At 42.8% G+C, this 15,262-nt stretch overlaps 1 protein-coding gene across 2 annotated transcripts in view; it reads left to right on the top strand.

Moving 5' to 3' along the window:
* LOC129869460 (phosphatidylinositol 3,4,5-trisphosphate 5-phosphatase 1-like) overlaps nucleotides 1-12,541 on the top strand; it is a 39,598-nt gene extending 27,057 nt beyond the window's left edge. Inside the window, exons 17-27 of one of the 2 annotated variants that reach the window (XM_055943903.1) lie at nucleotides 2,985-3,073; nucleotides 6,043-6,124; nucleotides 6,247-6,336; nucleotides 6,715-6,825; nucleotides 8,659-8,738; nucleotides 8,839-8,926; nucleotides 9,207-9,353; nucleotides 10,145-10,211; nucleotides 10,438-10,674; nucleotides 11,466-11,944; nucleotides 12,182-12,541. In XM_055943903.1, the coding sequence (XP_055799878.1) occupies nucleotides 2,985-3,073; nucleotides 6,043-6,124; nucleotides 6,247-6,336; nucleotides 6,715-6,825; nucleotides 8,659-8,738; nucleotides 8,839-8,926; nucleotides 9,207-9,353; nucleotides 10,145-10,211; nucleotides 10,438-10,674; nucleotides 11,466-11,944; nucleotides 12,182-12,231 (1,520 nt within the window). In that variant the 3' untranslated portion in view covers nucleotides 12,232-12,541. Of the gene's footprint in view, nucleotides 1-2,984; nucleotides 3,074-6,042; nucleotides 6,125-6,246; nucleotides 6,337-6,714; nucleotides 6,826-8,658; nucleotides 8,739-8,838; nucleotides 8,927-9,206; nucleotides 9,354-10,144; nucleotides 10,212-10,437; nucleotides 10,675-11,462; nucleotides 11,945-12,181 lie in introns of both variants that reach the window. The other variant, XM_055943902.1, reaches the window with a different exon arrangement.
* The last annotated feature ends 2,721 nt before the right edge of the window (nucleotides 12,542-15,262 follow it).

Raw genomic sequence — 15,262 nt, 5'->3', positions numbered from 1 at the left:
TTAGTGTAAGAGCTGTTTGAAAAGACAGACTAATAACAGAGTTATTAGTTAACAGACTAATAACAAAGACAGTTTGCCCTCCTCTCTGTCAACAACAGCTGGTTTTCAGCTGTCTATCGTTGTCTCTGATTGAGGATCACATGTAAGTTGTCATTTCCCTTTTGGGGTTTTGTGGGATCTTGTTTTCTGTTTAGTGTTTTTCGCCTGACAGAACTGTGCGCTTTCGTTTTCGTTTTGGATTTTTTTTCCCGATGTCATCAATACAATTACGATGTACGTCTACCACGCTGCCCGTTGGTCTTCTTTTTTATTTTATTTTTTATTTTACCGTTATTTTACCAGGTAAGTTGACTGAGAACACGTTCTCATTTGCAGCAACGACCTGGGGAATAGTTACAGGGGAGAGGAGGGGGATGAATGAGCCAATTGTAAACTGGGGATTATTAGGTGACCATGATGGTTTGAAGGCCAGATTGGGAATTTAGCCAGGACACCGGGGTTAACACCCCTACTCTTACGATAAGTGCCATGGGATCTTTAGTGACCTCAGAGAGTCAGGACACCCGTTTAACGTCCCATCCGAAAAACGACACCATACACAGGGCAGTGTCCCCAATCACTGCCCTGGGGCATTGGGATATTTTTTAGACCAGAGGAAAGAGTGCCTCCTACTGGCCCTCCAACACCACTTCCAGCAGCATCTGGTCTCCCATCCAGGGACTGACCAGGACCAACCCTGCTTAGCTTCAGAAGCAAGCCAGCAGTGGTATGCAGGGTGGTATGCTTCTTCTCCCAACGAGAGCCGTTACAGTTACACATCCCTCCCGTTGGGCTCCTTCTCCCAAACGAGAGCCGTTATAGTTACACATCCCTCCCGTTGGTCTCCTTCTCCCATCGAGAGCCGTTACAGTTACACATCCCTCCCGTTGGTCTTCTTCTCCCAACGAGAGCCGTTACAGTTACACATCCCTCCCGTTGGTCTCCTTCTCCCATCGAGAGCCGTTACAGTTACACATCCCTCCCGTTGGTCTCCTTCTCCCATCGAGAGCCGTTACAGTTACACATCCCTCCCGTTGGGCTCCTCCTCCTCTCTCAGACAGTCCACTCCCAGACAGTCCAGGCTACATTGTTTGCTTGAGAAACTGCAATTTGCTAAGAAGCCATTTTTGTTTAGTTTTGTTTAATTTTTCATTAAAAACAATCACAGTAAGGTACTTAATTATTACCCAGAAATGATTTCTTATTGAGATATTATGTTATTCTCATTGAAATGTAGATTCAACAACATGACACACAAACAGAAAAATGTGTTTGTGTGGAAGTGCTGACTAACGGCGAATAACTATAAACTAGCACAATAAAGAAAGTCGTACACTCCATGTAGACTCAGCAAAATAAAAAACGTCCTCTCACTGTCAACTGCGTTTATTTTCAGCAAACTGAACATGTGTAAATATTTTTATGAACATAACAAGATTCAATAACTGAGACATAAGCTGAACAAGTTCCACAGACATGAAATGGAATAATGTGTCCCTGAACAAAAGGGTGGGTCAAAATCAAAAGTAACAGTCAGTATCTGGAGTGGCCACCAGCTGCATTAAGTACTACAGTGCATCTTCTCCTCATGGACTGCACCAGATTTGCCAGTTCTTGCTGTGAGATGTTACCCCACTCTTCCACCAAGGCACATGCAAGTTCCCGGATATTTCTGGGGGGAATGGCCCTAGCCCTCACCCTCCGATCCAACAGGTCCCAGACGTGCTCAATGGGATTGAGATCCAGGCTCTTCGCTGGCCATGGCAGAACACTGACATTCCTGTCTTGCAGGAAATTACGCACAGAATGAGCAGCATGGCTGGTGGCATTGTCATGCTGGAGGGTCATGTCAGGATGAGCCTGCAGAAGGGTATCACATGAGAGAGAAGGATGTCTTCCCTGTAACGCACAGAGTTGAGATTGCCTGCAATGACAACAAGCTCAGTCCGATGAGGCTGTGACACACCGCCCCAGGCCATGACGGACCCTCCACCTCCAAATTGATCCCGCTCTAGAGTACAGGCCTCGTGTAACGCTCATTCCTTCGTTAAAGGCAAATCCGACCATCACCTCTGGTGAGACAAAACCACGACTCGTCAGTGAAGAGCACTTTTTGCCAGTCCTGTCTGGTCCAGCGACGGTGGGTTTGTGTCCATAGGCGACACTGTTGCCGGTGATGTCTGGTGAGGACCTGCCTTACAACAGGCCTACAAGCCCTCAGTTCAGCCTATTGCGGACAGTCTGAGAACTGATGGAGGGATTGTGTGTTCCTGGTGTAACTCAGGCAGTTGTTGTTGCCATCCTGTACCTGTCCCACAGGTGTGATGTTCGGATGTACCGCTCCTGTGCAGGTGTTGTTACACGTGGTCTGCCACTGCGAGGACGATCAGCTGTCCGTCCTGTCTCCCTGTAGTGCTGTCTTAGGTGTCTCACAGTACGAACATTACAATTTATTGCCCTGGCCACATCTGCAGTCCTCATGCCTCCTTGCAGCATGCCTAAGGCACGTTCACGCAGATGAGCAGGGACCCTGGGCATCTTTCTTTTGGTGTTTTTCAGAGTCAGTTGAATGGTCTCTTTAGTGTCCTAAGTTTTCATAACTGTGATCTTAATTGCCTACCGTCTGTAAGCTGTTCGTGTCTTAACGACCGTTCCACAGGTGCGTGTTCATTAATTGTTTATGGTTCATTGAACAAGCATGGGAAACAGTGTTTAAACCCTTTACAATAAAGATCTGTGAAGTTATTTGCATTTTACGACTCAGGACAGGGTCCTGAAAAAGGGCTGTTTCTTTATAAACTCCCAGCAATTTAATGGTTATTTACCAACGTTTCGGCATCACTTCCTCATTGAAATGTGCCAAATTAAGCCTCGGAGACCACAACCTATCTTGACCTTTGATACATTTATTGTTTCATTTATTGTTTCATTTCATCTCCCCACAGATGAGGAGGAGATCACGTTCGCGCCCACGTATCGTTTCGAGAGAGACACACGAGAGAGATATGCCTACACCAAAGCCAAAGCCACAGGGGTAGGTTTACTGTGTTTTCTCAGATCCAACACTGGGCACACCGCATCATTTTAACATGGAAATGTGGGTAATATTTGGTTAAGAAGTGGCTCAATGAGACTGCTAGAAGTTTGTTGAATTCCCAATGTGTTACCACTATGCTTTCAACCATCTACAAGCAGAATCAAATTCCAATGGAAAAACAATGTCTGAGTTTTGGGGTTTAGGTATCACTGTGCTTTCAACCATTTAAAATAAATGTTCAAATGGTGTTATTTTTGTATTTTATTTTATTTATTTCACCTTTATTTAACCAGGTAGGCCAGTTAAGAACAAGTTCTCATTTATAACTGCGACCTGGCCAAGATAAAGCAAAGCAGTGCGACACAAAACAACAACACAGAGTTACACATAAACAAACGTACGGTCAATAAACACAATAGAAAAATCTACGTACAGTGTGTGCAAATGTAGAAGAGTAGGGAGGTAAGGCAATAAATATGCCATGGAGGCGAAATAATTACATCTTAGCATTAACACTGAAGTGGTAGATGTTCAGATGATGATATGCAAGACAAGATACTGGGGGTGCAAAAGAGCAAGAGGATAAGTAAAGTAATATGGGGATGAGGTAGTTGGGTGTGCTGTTTACAGATGGTCTTCATCTCATAGCAGAACCACGTGACCTGGATTGCAAGTTGAGATTACATTAAAAGTACACGGTGCAAGTGATCAATGCTGTTGGAGATTCTGTACAGATTATTACAGCGATTGTGAAGATCTCTACAGAACTGCGTGCCATCTTGAACATACCCACTTATGATTACATAAGAACAAATATATAGTTAGGCTACAGGTCACCTCAGAATGTGGCCATGGATGTGTTACTCGTTTTAAAGTTGAATAAAAACTGTTACGTTAGTTTGTAAGATAACCTTATATGTAATATTACAAAAGTAATATTGAATTGTGTTTGGTTGGCAATGCAACCAAATTTCCACATTTAAAGGAGATGTATCTAATGCTTGTATGTTTTCATTTTAGCACACTGGTTTAATCCTACATATTATTTGTTAACTTGTCGACAAGTTAATAGGCTATTTACTGTATTTTAAAAGTGATTTGATTGTCAACGCAACCAAATATCAACGTTTGAAGATTTATATGTTGTGCCATTGACTTAAATCTGGCTTTAATTCTAGTTTGTCGACAAATTAATAATTGATATGTTAGATTCACGTCTCCATCTGAACCAAAAATCAAACTTAAAGAATATGACTAAATCCAATCAGACTTTATTTAAAGTGTATTTAAAGAACATTCTGATTTAGTCCTATTCTTTATGATTTGTTGTTAAGGTGGCGACGTGAATCTAACATATCAAGTATTAATTTGTAGACAAACTGTAATTAAAGCCAGACTAAGTCATTGGCGCAGATGGAACTATCCGAGCAGAAGATACATCTCCTTGAAATGTTGATATTTGGTTGCGTTGACAACCAAACACAACTCAATATCCAGTTTGTGTACAAATTAATAATTGATAAGTTGGATTCACGTCTCCATCTCAACCCCAAAAAAAATCAAAGTTAAAGAATCGGACTAAATCAAATCAAACTTTAAATGCACTGTAAAATAAAGTTTGATTTGGTCCTATTCTTTACATAGATTTTTTAAATCCAACATATTAGTAATTATTAACTTGTAGAGTCAATTTGAAATCAACCAAAGCTTGAAACCCTAGGCCCATGTTTACTGCATTGTCTATCTTTAGTTGAAACCTGGAATGAATTGAAACAATAGCTGTTGATGATTTTGCCAATGCTATATAGGCCTGATATATATATATAGGAGTAGGAGGTGCTGTAGATAGATCAACTCTCCAGTAGGAGGTGCTGTAGACAGATCAACTCTCCACTAGGAGGTGCTGTAGACAGATCAACTCTCCGGTAGGAGGTGCTGTAGATAGATCAACTCTCCAGTAGGAGGTGCTGTAGATACATCAACTCTCCAGTAGGAGGTGCTGTAATGTAGATACATCAACTCTCCAGTAGGAGGTGCTGTAGATACATCAACTCTCCAGTAGGAGGTGCTGTAATGTAGATAGATCAACTCTCCTGTAGTAGGTGCTGTAGATACATCACCTCTCCAGTAGGAGGTGCTGTAATGTAGGTAGATCAACTCCCCGGTAGGAGGTGCTGTAGGTAGATCAACTCTCCAGTAGGAGGTGCTGTAGATACATCAACTCTCCAGTAGGAGGTGCTGTAGGTACATCAACTCTCCAGTAGGAGGTGCTGTAGATGCATCAACTCTCCAGTAGGATGTGCTGTAGGTACATCAACTCTCCAGTAGGAGGTGCTGTAGATGCATCAACTCTCCAGTAGGAGGTGCTGTAGATAAATCAACTCTCCAGTAGGAGGTGCTGTAGGTACATCAACTCTCCAGTAGGAGGTGCTGTAGGTACATCAACTCTCCAGTAGGAGGTGCTGTAGATAGATCCAGCAGGAGGTGCTGCCCAACCTATTATTTTGGTTGATCTGACATACTTCATATAAGTATAATGTTGAAAAATGGTTACAATGATAACCTAAGCCTGTGGTTGAAATTTAAGACCTCTAAACACAGTTTATTTACTGCATGCCCTCATACAGTAAATATGAGAGTACATGATAGGCTTGTAAGGAACATGTTTTTTTATTTAACTAGGCAAGTCAGTTAAGAACAAATTCTTATTTACAATGGGGGCCTAAGAACATTGGGTTAACTGCCTTGTTTAGGGGCAGAATGATAGATTTTTACCTCGTCAGCTCGGGGATTTGATCTTGCAACCTTTCGGTTACTAGTCTAATGCTCTGACCACTAGGCTACCCTGCCGCACGATCTTGCAGTCACAGCCACCACAACAGGCTCTCTGAAACCCCTATTTGAAGATACTAGATGCTGAATTTCTGAAATTAAAAGTTCACTATTTACATTTTTCTCTCTCACAGACTAAATACAATCTACCATCATGGTGTGATCGTGTTCTACGGAAGTCCTACCCCTTGGTTCACGTGTTCTGTCAGTCATATGGTGAGACTACTGCGATGATAATTGATTGATTGATTATCATTGCAATAACCAATTAAATATGTTGTTTCGTTTTAAGCTAATGTTATGACCAATTGTGTCATATTTCGCAACCTCTCTTGCAGGGTGCACCAATGACATCCTGACTAGTGACCACTCTCCAGTTTTCTCCACGTTTGAAGTTGGAGTGGCATCACAGTTTGTCTCCAAGCACGGTACAGTTTCTAACTTCCCTAGACAACTACACCGTACTGGCTGTGTGACTAATGACTGTGATTACACAGTCAGACCAATTATTATTATTTATTTTTTTACAAATCTCATCAGATCTTTATTTTCTGAGCTGATGAGATTTGTAAAAAAATAAATAATAATAATGTCAAAAATACCAATTTGTGGGGGGAAAAACAGATCAGAATTGGGCTGCATGTGTAAACACAGCCTATTGTCTCTGACATAACTGACGTTAGAAATTATCTGCCCCCTAAGAAGTTCTTTCTAGTGTTTTCCTAGTCAAACTCTATGGACAAGACGACTGACTTTCAAATGGTCTTGTTTTATCTTTCTTCTTCTTGTTTTATCTTTCTTTCCAGATCCCAGCAGTGTGTCTCAGGGTGGGATCAAGTTCATGAACTGCATCGCCACCCTCATGACAAAGTCCAAGACCAAATTCTTCATAGAATACCACTCCAGCTGCTTAGAAAGTAAGACTGGACCTTATTCCATCTGAACACAGGGGTTTATTTTATTTATTTAACTAAGCAAGTCAGTTAAGAACAAATTCTTATGATGAGTTAAGATTTAGGCCTAAATCTTAACTAAATATTGTAATAAATGATGTGGAAATTGAGCTGAGTTGAGGAGGCTAAACCTAGCAGTGTGAACTCTGAAGATAGATGGGGGGCAATCAATTCACATATGGTGTCCAGGGCACAGCTGGGGGCTGAGAGGAGTCTATAACAAGCAGCAACGGTGAGAGACTTGATTCTGGAAAGGTGGATTTTAAAAGCAGAAGCTCGAATTGTTTGGGCACAGACCTGGATAGTATGACAGATCTCTGCAGTAGATTGCAACTCCGCCCCTTTGGCAGTTCTATATTGTCGGAAAATGTTGTAGTTGGGGATGGAAATTTCAGACATTCAGACATGGCTAGGTGATGCAACAGTGTTTTTATATATTTAACTAGGCAGTTAAGAACAAATTCTTATTTACAATGACGGCCCACCAAAAGGCAAAAGGCCTCCTGTGGGGACGGGGGCTGGGAATAAAAATAAAAATAAATTAAATAAAAAATATAGGACAAAACACACATCCCGACAAGAGAGACAACACAACACCACATAAAGAGAGACCTAAGACAACAACATAGCATGGCAGCAACAGTAGCTAAGATGGGGAGAGATCTGTCCACAATAAAGCACTGCTCTACCTTCTTAACAACAATATCAACAAGGCAGGTCCTATAGGCCCTAGTTTTGTTGCACCTGGACTACTGCCCAGTAATGTGGTCAGGTGCCACAAAGAGGGACTTGGGAAAATTACAACTGGCCCAGAACAGGGCAGCACGTCTGGCCTTTAAATGTGGATTGTATTCCTGTGCTGTTTGTAAATACCCTGGTAGGTTGACTGATAACCTGAACCAGGTTGCAGGCACTGGTTACAGTTTGAAGCTTTTTCTTGAGTGGGCAGCTTGATGAAAGTCAGTCAATATTTAGGTCCCCCAGAAAATATACCTCTCTGTTGATATCACAGACATTATCAAGCATTTCACACATATTTTCCAGATACTAACTGTAAGCACTTGGTGGTCTATAGCAGCTTCCCACAATAACGGGCTTTAGGTGAGGCAGATGAACCTGTAGCCATATTACTTCAACAGTATTTAACATTAGATCGTCTCTAAGCTTTACAGGAATGTGGCTCTGAATATTTCTGTAATTTCTGTCTTTCATGTAGATGTTATAACCTTGTATTGCTACCACTGTATCATCAAAGGTCTTATCTAAGTGAGTTTCAGAGATAGAGTCAGAATATGAATCTGTCATCTGTTACTAGTTTCATGTATTGACTACATGAAACTTGTTCTTATGCTACGTAAGTTAACGTGGGCTATTTTGTAGCATTTTTCTGGGATGCTTGCTTGTTTTCATTGCTTTACTGGGAAGCTTAGCAGAGGTAGACATGCTCATGTTATTGATGTTTGAGCTGATAGTGCAGGGTTGAGCTGCACACAGTGGACTTCCTGTTCGAACACATCACAAGTTATGGATTTCATGAACCTCGTTTCTTAGGTTACATATGTTATTGTGTTTTTTTTTTCTTTCTCATTTTTCTGTGATTGTTGATTGTTTTCAAAACAATGTATATCAAGAGCTTCAACTGAAATGTAGTTTAACATACAGTGACTGCACACTAGTTTGGTCCCAGATCTGTTTATCTTTACAACTCCTATTGTTCATTCTCATACCAAACGTGAATTGGTTATATAGCACAAGCAGATCTGGGACCAGCATAACTGCAGACATTCCTGTCCACAGAATTCGTCAAGAGCTCGGAAGGAGAGAACCAAGATCACTCAGATGGGTCTATCAAAGTTCGGTTTGGAAACCAAGTTGAGGTTTGTTGACGATTAAGTTTTTGTTTTTTTACACTAGACTAGTTGAGTTTACAATATGGCGTATTTGATGTAATAGAGCTCCTCTCGTGTCTTTTTAAAGCTCGTCCCTATCATCTCAGACCCGGAGTATCTGTTGGATCAACACATTCTCCTGTGTGTCAAGTCCACAGACTGTGATGAATCCTATGGTGAGAAAGAAGGGCAACTGTGGTCTGACTGGAGAGACTCGTTGTGAGAATGACACAGACCACATTTGGACTTCAGTAAATACTAGTCTAGGTCTATGAATCATGATCATCTATCTCTGTCATCATCTAGCTCTGTCTTCATCTAGCTCTGTCTTCATCTAGCTCTGTCAGAGAGTAAAATAGTATTTTCTAATCCTCCTCTTTCATCCTCCTCCTCATCTTCCTTCTTCTCATCCTATCCCTCCTGCTCCTCCTCCCTGACATGGTGTCATCCTTACAGGAGAGGGCTGTGTGGCTCTGCGAGCAGCGGAGTCCTCCTACACAGAGTTCCACATCACATTGACGCATCACGGCGAGCGGACGGGCACCCTGACGGGAGGTGTACAGTTACGAACCTCAGAAGGCAAACAGACTGAGAAGTTATACGGTGAGGCTGACAGCCAATGAAATTATAACAGTGAGGCTGACAACCAATGAAGTTATACAGTGAGGCTGACAACCAATGAAATTATAACAGTGAGGCTGACAACCAATGAAGTAATACAGTGAGGCTGACAACCAATGAAATTATAACAGTGAGGCTGACAACCAATGAAGTTATACGGTGAGGCTGACAACCAATGAAGTAATACAGTGAGGCTGACAGCCAATGAAGTAATACTGTGAGACTGACAGCCAATGAAGTTATACTGTGAGGCTGACAGCCAATGAAGTAATACAGTGAGGCTGACAGCCAATGAAGTAATACTGTGAGGCTGACAGCCAATGAAGTAATACAGTGAGGCTGACAGCCAATGAAGTTATACTGTGAGGCTGACAGCCAATGAAGTAATACAGTGAGGCTGACAGCCAATGAAGTAATACAGTGAGGCTGACAGCCAATGAAGTTATACAGTGAGGCTGACAGCCAATGAAGTTATACTGTGAGACTGACAGCCAATGAAGTTATACAGTGAGGCTGACAGCCAATGAAGTAATACAGTGAGGCTGACAGCCAATGGAGTTATACTGTGAGGCTGACAGCCAATGAAATTATACTGTGAGGCTGACAGCCAATGAAGTAATACAGTGAGGCTGACAGCCAATGAAGTTATACTGTGAGACTGACAGCCAATGAAGTAATACAGTGAGGCTGACAACCAATGAAGTAATACTGTGAGGCTGACAGCCAATGACATACTGTGCCTGTAAAATGTTTCTATTTTTTTTTGTCTGCAGATTTCATCAAAGTGGAAAGGGATGATTCTGGTGCCTCTAAAGGAAAAGGACTTGATCTTATCAACAAGTGAGAACCTCCCTCTTCACTCATGGCTACTTTGTAACATTCAACCATCGCTGACATGTGATCCCAGTTCCTTTAAAACAAATGAAAAACTGACTTTGGTGGTTTACCAAGTAAAACAAATATATATATTTATGTTGGTAAACTTATAAGTGTGCACGAGCCTTTACTCTTTCCATTCACCTGTTAATAGTGAGACGATGGTCTGCTTACGTGTCCTGTTCAATAGGTTCGCTCTTCCCGGTGACATCACCAACCCCAGTTACATGGAGGTGGGCTACAAGGCTGGAGGTGCGAAAGACAGGGGCTGGAGCTACAGCATGTCCCCCAGATCAGGCTCCGGAGGTGGGGGTGGTGTCGGTGGGCACGGGGGCAAGGACCAGACCCATGGAAACGTCTTTTCCAAGAAGACTGTCTACGACCACGGCGCTGGGCGAAGCCCCACAGGAAAAGCAACGGATAACGTGTACGTTTTGTCTTTGACTAGTTTAGCTCGGAGAGAAGAGAAACTCCTCCTTTTCAGAACTCCTGGTGTCTCCAGACAAAAAAAGTAAACAATATAAAAACACAACATACACCATAATTTAGGTAGACTCCATACTCCAGGTTAAAGGAGGGTTTTTCTCCATTTGGTGACTAACTGGCATGGTTCAATAGTATGGCACAAATTAATAATGAGCAATATGGATATTAAAGAAAGTGGAATTGAAATGGTTAAATTGTTCAGTGTGAAGGGGATTTAGGTGAGGTGACGTTGACATCTAGTATGGAGAGTTCCGTGATTTTAGGCCTACTTGAAGTGGAAAATAAATGGGACTGAACGATACTGCTGCAGTTTACTCACAGAGCAGACAATGTACTGAGAGTGAATAGATACTCCAATGTGAGTCTGAAGCTGTACTCTGAATGACCTGTCTGTGTTGTCTGTCTGCCTGTGTTTGCTGTCTGTCTGTCTGTCTGCCTGTGTGTGCTGTCTGTCTGTCTGTCTGTCTGTCTGTCTGTCTGTCTGTCTGTGCTGTGCTGTGCTGTCTGCCTGCCTGCCTGCCTGCCTGCCTGCCTGCCTGCCTGTGTTTGCTGTCTGTCTGTCTGTCTGCCTGCCTGTGTTTGCTGTCTGTCTGTCTGTCTGCCTGTGTGTGCTGTCTGTCTGTTTGTGCTGTCTGCCTGCCTGCCTGTGTTTGCTGTCTGTCTGTCTGTCTGTCTGTCTGTCTGTCTGTCTGTCTGTCTGTCTGTCTACCTGTGTGTGCTGTCTTCTAGTAGTGAGGGGGGGAAGCCAGCGGAGATGATTGACAACCCTCTGTACGGCTCCATGGGGAAAGGAGGAGAACCACGAGGAGCTAAAGACCAACCAGACCCTCAACGCTCCAAGGACCACCTGAGCCCTCCAGACCCTATCTTCTCCTTCACCAAACCGTCTGACCAGGATCCTGACCGGCCCCCGCTCCCCACCCCGCGTAACCGCTCTTACACCTGTTCTGAGACCAAACCCCCGTCTTCCGCCACCCCTGCCTCGGCCTCGGCCTCGCTCCTCCCCCAGACCTACACCAAGACCCCTGTGAAGCCCTCGCGCTCCGAGGGGGGCATGGGACAAACCGGCAATAGGCCACATCTGCCAATGAAGTCCCGCCCAGGCCAGGCGGACGCCACGCCCACTAAGCCTAAAGATTACAGAGACAGCTCGGAGCTGCTCAGCAAACTCCGTCCACCTATAAGACCCATCCAGCCCCTCCCCAAAGAAGGTAAATCTACAGTCATTTTCCCCTCATGAAACGGTCTATATCACGCAAGTAGTCTCGGTTCACATATCATGCGAGCAAGTTGCTTATAGCTTCTGTTGTCATGGTTTCAAACTAAGCATACCGCAGAGGAAGCGGTTCTGTACATTAAACTGTGTACATAGTCAACACAACAGGCTGATGAAAGCAACAGGTCTTTCTTGTCTGTAATAGAAATCTCTCTTCTCCTTTTTTCCCCAGCGCATCATGAGGCAACTCAACCACCGAAGATGGGCCGTTCAGCGAAATGACTTTGTGTGCTTTTTTTGGCTGAAAAACCCTCCTCCTCTTGTCCTATATGTTACAATTAGATGTTGAAAAAGGTGGCTAGTGTCGGCCACTGCAATGTTCGTCTTCCTGACTCTTCAAAACACGTTTCTGTACGAACTCATCTTACCATATGCATTAGGCTGTATTCTTGGCAACTCTCTGGGGATTTGTGGAGTCCTCTGAAATAAGTATCGTCGTTTTTTAAATTTTTTTTTAGAAAAGCTATTTAGATTATAAGAATCATTTTTAAAGACTTGTACAACAATCTTAATTAAACTCAAGGGAATCATACTCACCTGCCTCTCCTATTAATTTCTCACATGCCCAGTAGCCAAGTATCCTTTATATATATGTTACTGCTACCCCCTGCTGGTTTGTTGACAGTATTGCATGCGTGTTATTAAAAAAATATATATATATATTTAACAAGGCAAGTCAGTTAAGAACAAATTCTTATTTACAATGACGGCCTACTCCAGCCCCGAAGACGCTGGGCCAAATGTGCACCGCCCGATGGACATCCCAATCACGATTCAAACCAGGTACTATAGTGATACCTCTTGCACTGAGTTGTACAGCCTTAGACCACTGCGCCACTCGGGAGCCCCAAAATACATTTAGAATTATGTGTCCAACATAACTCGATTGGAAAAGTTTTTTTTTTTTTTTTACCAACCGCATAGAAAATATACAAAGTGTATTAGTTTACTTAATATACTCGGTCCATTATTAAAAATAAAATAGAAATAGAATATTGAATTTTAATTAAAGCTGCTTTATGTCACTTTTTGGGCGACCCGACCAAATGCACATAGAAATGAGTGGCGCAGTGGTCTAAGGCACTGCATCACAGTGCTAGCTGTGCCACTAGAGAAGCTGGGTGTGAGTCCAGTCTCTGTCTCAGTGGTCTAAGGCACTGCATCACAGTGCTAGCTGTGCCACTAGAGATTCTGGGTGTGAGTCCAGTCTCTGTCTCAGTGGTCTAAGGCACAGCATCACAGTGCTAGCTGTGCCACTAGAGATTCTGGGTGTGAGTCCAGTCTCTGTCTCAGTGGTCTAAGGCACAGCATCACAGTGTTAGCTGTGCCACTAGAGATTCTGGGTGTGAGTTCAGGCTGTGTCGCAGCTGTCTGCGACCGGGAGACCCATGGGGCGGTGCACACTTGGCCCAGCGTCATCCGGGTTAGGGGAGGGTTTGTCCCATCGCGCACTAGTAACTCCTGTGGCAGGCCGGGGGCAGTGCACGCTGACAGGGTCGCCAGGTGTACGGTGTTTCCTCCTACACATTGGTGCGTCTGACTTCCGGGTTAAGCGGGCATTGTGTCAAGAAGCAGTGCGGCTTGGTTGGGTTGTGTTTCGGAGGACGCACGGCTCTCGACCTTCGCCTCTCCCGAGTCCGTACGGGAGTTGCAGCGATGAGACAAGACTGTAACTACCAATTGGACACCAGGAAAAAAGGAGGGTAAAAAAAAAAGTTGAGAAAAAATGAAATGTGAGTTATATTGATGAAATGTAACTGTCTTAGACACACAGTACTACTGTATACAAACTAAACACCGTACAAGACATACTCAACATAATAAATACATTACCCTTATCATCATACATTTCTCATAGAGCAATAGATCAGCCATTCCCATTGAAAGCAAGTCTAAGAAACGGTAGATCTGTTCTATGTGTGTTTTTTCTATGCTTCCCGTTCTTAATTTTTGTTTATGGAAAAATATATTTTGCAGTGGTTTAGATGGTACAAGAATAAGAGTAAGAGATCGCCGTGTTGAACACCGCCGGTGTTGACGCCATTTTGCGAGCGCCGACCCAGCTTTGCTATTTTGTGATTCTTTGGTTGTTTTGTTATTCATTTATTTTCTCGAAATGTATCCGCTATCATTTCTTACATCTGTCTTTTGAACATCAGATCGGATCAGATTACAGAGCCGTCAGATATTATTCATACTGTTGGTTTATTCCACATTTGTTACAGCCTTAATTCAACATGGATTAAATAAATACAAAATCTGACCCATCTACACACAATACCCCATAATAACAAAGTGAAAACATGTTTATTTAGATTTTTTTGTTGCACATTTATTGAAAAAATGAAATATCAGATTTACATAGGTATTCAAACCCCCGAGTCACTACTTTGTAGAAGCGCCTTTGGCAGCGAATACAGTTGTGAGTCTTTCTGGGTAAGTCTCTAAAAGCTTTCCACACCTGGATTGTACAACCTTTGACCCTTATACAATGAACAAAAATATAAACACAACATGTAAAGTGTTGATCTCATGTTTCATAATCTGAAATAAACGATCCCAGAAATGTTCCATATGTACAAAAACCTTATTTCTCTAAAATGTTTGACATTTGTTTACATCTCTGTTAGTGAGCATTTCTCCTTTGCCAAGATAATCCACCCAAATTACAGGTGTCGCATATGAAGAAGCCGATTAAACGTCATGATCATTACACAGGTGAACCTTGTGCTGGGCGGCAGGGTAGCCTAGTGGTTAGAGCGTTGGACTTGTAAACGAAAGGTTGCAAGATCGAATCCCTGAGCTGACAAGGTAAATCTGTCGTTCTGCCCCTGAACAAGGCAGTTGACCCACTGTTCCTAGGCCGTCATTGAAAATAAGAATTTGTTCTTAACCGACTTAACTAAATAAAATAAATAAAAATTTGTTCTTAACTGACTTGCCTAATTAAATAAAGGTACCATTGTTTTTTTTAAACATTGTGCTGGATACAGTAAATGTTCAGTTGTCACACAACACAATGCCACAGGTGTCTCAAGTTGAGGGAGTGTGCAATTGGTATGCTGACTGCAGGAATGTCCACCTGAGCTGTTGAATGTTCATTTCTCTACCATAATGTGGTTTTAGAGAATTTGGCAGTACGTCCAACCGTCCTCACAAACGCAGACCACGTGAATTAGCGTTGTGTGGGGCGAGTGGTTTTCGGATGTCAACGTTGTGAACAGAGTGCCCCATGGTGGCGGTGGGGTTATGG

Source organism: Salvelinus fontinalis, chromosome 14, assembly GCF_029448725.1.
Source record: "Salvelinus fontinalis isolate EN_2023a chromosome 14, ASM2944872v1, whole genome shotgun sequence".
NCBI classification, from domain to species: Eukaryota; Metazoa; Chordata; class Actinopteri; order Salmoniformes; family Salmonidae; genus Salvelinus; species Salvelinus fontinalis.
Note: the sequence above shows the minus strand (reverse complement) of the source record. Positions and strands in the feature narration are given on the sequence as shown.